Below are 4,929 nucleotides of genomic sequence, written 5' to 3' on the forward strand. Positions count from 1 at the left end.
GGGGGGAGGAGGCGTTCAGCTGTAGCACTCTTCCGGTGCCTAGCTGCCATGCCACCCGAAGGAAGCACGAGGGCTGGGATACTGCCAGGTCGCCCAAGCCTAGACAGGGGAAGTCGAATGGCGGAGGTCGGATTCGAACCACGGACCTTTCCGGTCAGTAATTCGCGCTCTAACCACCTGGGCCATGTCGTGTTCGGTCTGATCAATTTGAATTGGTTGAAAGCTCATGGAATACGACTCCTGACGTTCAGACACTGAGGCTTTTCACGCTCGTCGAATGGTCAATGTGTGTGCGTTTCTGATAGTTCTGAAGGAGTCAGTCATTAGCTAGTCTAGAGACATGAGTATACTAGATCCAGAAAAACGGGTGAGTAAATCCCGATTTTCCAAGGTATATATCAAGGTCAACGATTAAACACCACACCATAAGAATGTCTGATTACATGCCCATCAAAAACTCACCGTTATGGCCCCAAGATACCAGACAGGAACCCGTATGGTTTGGAAAATGTAGTTCTTTTTCAGTCTCCTGTCGCTCCGTCCGGGGAATTCGGTAGTTTTCTTTCTGTTAATGATGATGATGCAGACAATGTACAAATGGGCAATAAACGCGGTACATACACAAGCGCTCTCTTAAGCAATTTACGACTCCTGAGGCCGAAATGCAGGGTTTGTTCACAGGCTGTGTGTAACACAGATTCAAACGCATTACAAAAGTGTCGGAACATACAGATGGTTAGGCTGAGTCCCACCTACTAAAATCTATTAGCTGCGCAAAGTGGTCATGAGTGTGCGGCCGAAGGATAGTGGCTTGAAGACCCAAATTCGAAGGACCTAGTCCTTCACGACCATATCGTGAGTCACACTATCGGTCAGCAGTAGCACCCTTTCGGTGCCTAACTGCCATGTCACCCGAAGGTTGCACGAGGGCTAGGATACTACCAGGTTGCCCAAGCCTAGACAGGGGAAGTCGAGGGGCAGAGGTCAGGTTCGAACCATGGGCCTTCCGGTCAGTTAATTCGCGCTCTAACCACTTGGGCCATTTCACCCTAAAGTCACAGTATGGAACAAAAAGTCCTCATGAGACTTTTCATTCCACAAGGGAAGCCATTCTCTGCTGAAAAGCCGATAAGTACTGTGAACCTGTTTCATTCTAATGGAACCATCAGCAGTGCGTACCTCACGAAACTCCAGAGTTTCGAATCCACGAACCCCTAGTTGGTAGTTTCAGCACTTGACTGTTCAACCACGAGCGGCTGATCAGCAGTGTGACTAAATAGCAGTTAGGATACAGTGACACTCATCCTTCATTTACGGAATGCAGGGGAAGCTGAGGTGTCAAGTGAACGTGTTTGATTCACGACCCTTGAGCGGCTGTGGACACAAAACTGTTGGCTAAGAGGCCTAGAAACCTCCTTCTCATTGAAGACCTGTCGTCAAGCTCATTACCGTATTGTTATGTAGCCTTAACTATGAAAATATGATATATACCGCGAAACAATCGAGTAATGAACTGTAAAAAGCACTGTCAGTTGACTCACCGGTAACTTCGACCACTTTTCGATAAGCTGTAACGCCAGTTGCCGGATTTCCCGAATCCATTCGGCTTCATCCGGCAGAGAGGTGCTTTCTTTGGAATTAGAAGCACTATTCGGTAGCATTGGAGGCTCGACTTCACCGGTCTCCACATCCACATATGCGGAACCCAAAGACACCTCACAGTTGGTCCCCGAAACTGAAGGATTAGACGACAAGTTAGAGCTTGCGTGTACATCGGAAGCAGTCAATGAGGACGACTGTGTAGTTACTTGGCTGAGAACAGACGACTGTGTGGATCCGGGTGTTGAGGGGTAGGAGTCGAAAACGCCTCCAACAATCAGCTGGACGGGAGAAGTGCCTCCAACATAACCATTTTCAGGAATATACTCTTCAATATGAAGTGAAAAAAAACAAATGAGTCGATAATTCGTATATTTAATCGACTTTAGCATACCACTCTACGCCTATTATTTTCAACAACCCAGTGTATCTTAGTACCCACGTACGTGAACTACAGGGGAACAGATACCGCCGGTTAAAGGGATTCGCAAAGGCTGCCTCCCAAAGACCCGACCGACGAACAGTAGGTGTTTAATATGTTGGCTGAACTGGAAATTCGACTGCAAATGTATCACAACCGGGATGTCAATGCGCGGCAGGGTAGCGGTGCAATCAGTAACGTGAAGAGATGTAGACCACAGTCTGCTACCGTCTTTGTTAGTTGTGAAAAAGGCAGCTGAATGTCTTACACGATTCAACTTCTAACGTGAACAGTGTTGGAAACTTCGAACGAAGGTATCAGAGCGTGCATAGAAAGTTATCTGGTGAAAAGCCTCAACAGATATGCTGAATTGTGTAACACACTTTCGATGAAGCTAATCTATTCAACCGAATTAATCCCCTCTTCGCAATCAGCCGGATTTAGGACAACCAGTTCAATAGTTAGTGTTATATCTCGACTGATTAGTTTTAGCACAAACACTCAATGGGTCTCCGAGCCACGGAGTTCCGCACCTTTTGCCATCAATTTCTAGTATGTTTCCCGTTACCAGGAGTGATCACTCGCAAGTAAAATGTACTCGCGCAAAGGAACAACAGACAGCTTTTCGTGAATGCGAAATCCGCAATTCTCATGGGTCTGATCGATTTTTCGGAGATGATATAGGCATCGCTCACTCCGATTGGCAGGAAACTGCGTCACAGGTGAACAACATTGAACCCGAAGCCAACTGAAACCGACTCACCCGTTTATTTTCCTGTTCACTGCAGCTGATACAGCTTTACCTATTTCATGGGAATGTCAGGTGGTTGTGATAATCGCTCTCCACAGAATTTGTGGAGTTTATGGTAGTACAGTTTATGCAGTGAAGGGTTTGAAAGATCATTATGCGTGAATCCATATAGTAGGATATGCAAAATTGCCTCACCGCGAAAAAGCAAGCAGTACATACCATTCACACCGGTACATATCTCATGTTCATGTCATGCAGACCTAGAGTCCATCGCGTACAGGTACTGAGTTAATCGACTCACACAAAAATCCCCAGAGGGACCGATTGTGGAAGAGTAACAGTCTGTGAAACAACAAATGAGTTGAGGGCTGTTCTATAACACGGAAAAAAATAGGCAGCAGGTTGTCCTTTGATCTATTCGGCAAGCTTGGAAGTTAGTTCGCAAACATCTAGTCTTCCATAAGAATTTATCAAGGCGTAGCTGAGTGGGTGGCAGAAATGTATAGAAAGTCTAACTGGAATTTTTTGAGTGAGACGTGAGATAGTAGGACGAAGCCCTCACAAATCGTAAACCTGACCTTACAAGCCAACATATTCAAGGCAAACTAAAAAAACTATTACCTGTTTCTGATAGAATCCATCAACTGCAGAACGGGGCACAAACATTAGCATCACTGACGGAAACATACCAATAGTAAATATTGGCGCTTAACTGCAATATAACGATAACAAAAGGATTTTCTGGTAGTGGGCAGATGAGGGAGAAAGTGGGGGACCAAGCATACACAGCTTTATGACCCCATGGTGAACCTTCAAGATGTCTACAGCTTTGAACAGCAACGAGGTAAACGGATCTGGGGGGCACGTCGGACTAACATGCCATTGGTGAAATTGATCCAACGTCCATTGCAAAGCTCAATCCCAGTCCGGTATACGCCAAACATCAGCTAGGCAGTCCAACCGGGATTAAACAGCATTTTCGACACGGGTTGGTTGCGTGTCACGTCCTGTAGTTTCTACACAAGTGCAAGAAATCACATAGGATCCAGCTACGAAAGCGCGAAAATCCAACAGCACAGTCTATTTGTAGCTGCTTTCATTTCACGACCCCATGGCATGGCATGCCTTCCTACAATGGAGTCACCATGGAATCAGAATGAAACAATTCCTTTGTTAGTAAACACACGTCGTCTTTGTGATTCCGATAAACCGTCGGATATCAGCTTACGCACCAAGTCGTTACGAGCATCCTGCAGCCAGCCAGCCTGCAAAGACAAACATGCGTATCTACCGCTGTTCTCAGATCGATGGACCAAGTTACACAACCAGAGATCCAGTTTGCCCCTATAATTATCCTTGACACAAGGCCCTCTAGCCCCAATGGAATGTTTCTAACGTCACAAACGGGACACGATGACAGATATTGCTGGCACCCTAATAATGAGTGCACCAACTTCTGTCACCATCGATATGGCTTATGCGGTTACCAGGATGTGCAAATCATGTTCGTAGCCATTTTCAAAAGGTAGCAGGTTTAGCATCCTTTGTAACTCGACTCTGCGTCGCTTATTTTACATCGTCTTACGAAGATGCACTCAGACAGTATCGGAGAACAGTAAGCAAAATCCCGTCCGAGAATGGGCGGAACGTACACACTCCTAAAACAACGGCATGCGTAAATGTTCCATACAATCTTGGTTTTCCTTGAATTTGATTCCGTCGATCACTTAGTTCTTTCAAACAGGCTTGGGCAACAAGGTATGCCCCGGAAGTTCGTAAATTTGACGAAGTACACTGAATTGCGAAGTAATTTGGTGTTAATGAGAAACTTAACTGAAACTCAGCTAATTCCTCAAGGTATTCCTCAACGGACGAAAAGTATGAGATTGTGCCTAACTTATGAGCCCTAAGGAAGGGCAAACCCGGTCTTGCATTGTCGAAGGATTTTTAGCAACACTGCAAGCTCCATGTTTAGTCAAAAGTCTTACAGTAGGTTTATTTGCGTTTCCCTGTTTCGCGATTTAGAGACTTTTCCCAGTAAGTGCTGGCCGAGTGCACCGATGAAGTTTGACGATAAGAGGGTGGTTATTTCTCGTCAAACAGTATCTGGTATAGGTTCAGAGCTACAGTCAATTGAGGCATTAGAGGAAACCATAAA

At 45.6% G+C, this 4,929-nt stretch overlaps 1 protein-coding gene across 1 annotated transcript in view; it reads right to left on the bottom strand.

The window, feature by feature from the left end:
- The window catches only part of T265_10344 (hypothetical protein), a gene marked incomplete at both ends in the record, with an annotated part of 50,432 nt that overhangs the window by 12,046 nt on the left and 33,457 nt on the right, over window positions 1-4,929 (bottom strand). Inside the window, 2 exons of the mRNA XM_009176689.1 lie at window positions 463-565; window positions 1,542-1,927. Of these exons, the coding sequence (XP_009174953.1) occupies window positions 463-565; window positions 1,542-1,927 (489 nt within the window). The remainder of the gene's footprint in view (window positions 1-462; window positions 566-1,541; window positions 1,928-4,929) is intronic.

The sequence above is a fragment of the Opisthorchis viverrini genome (assembly GCF_000715545.1).
Source record: "Opisthorchis viverrini unplaced genomic scaffold opera_v5_360, whole genome shotgun sequence".
Classification (NCBI taxonomy): Eukaryota; Metazoa; Platyhelminthes; class Trematoda; order Opisthorchiida; family Opisthorchiidae; genus Opisthorchis; species Opisthorchis viverrini.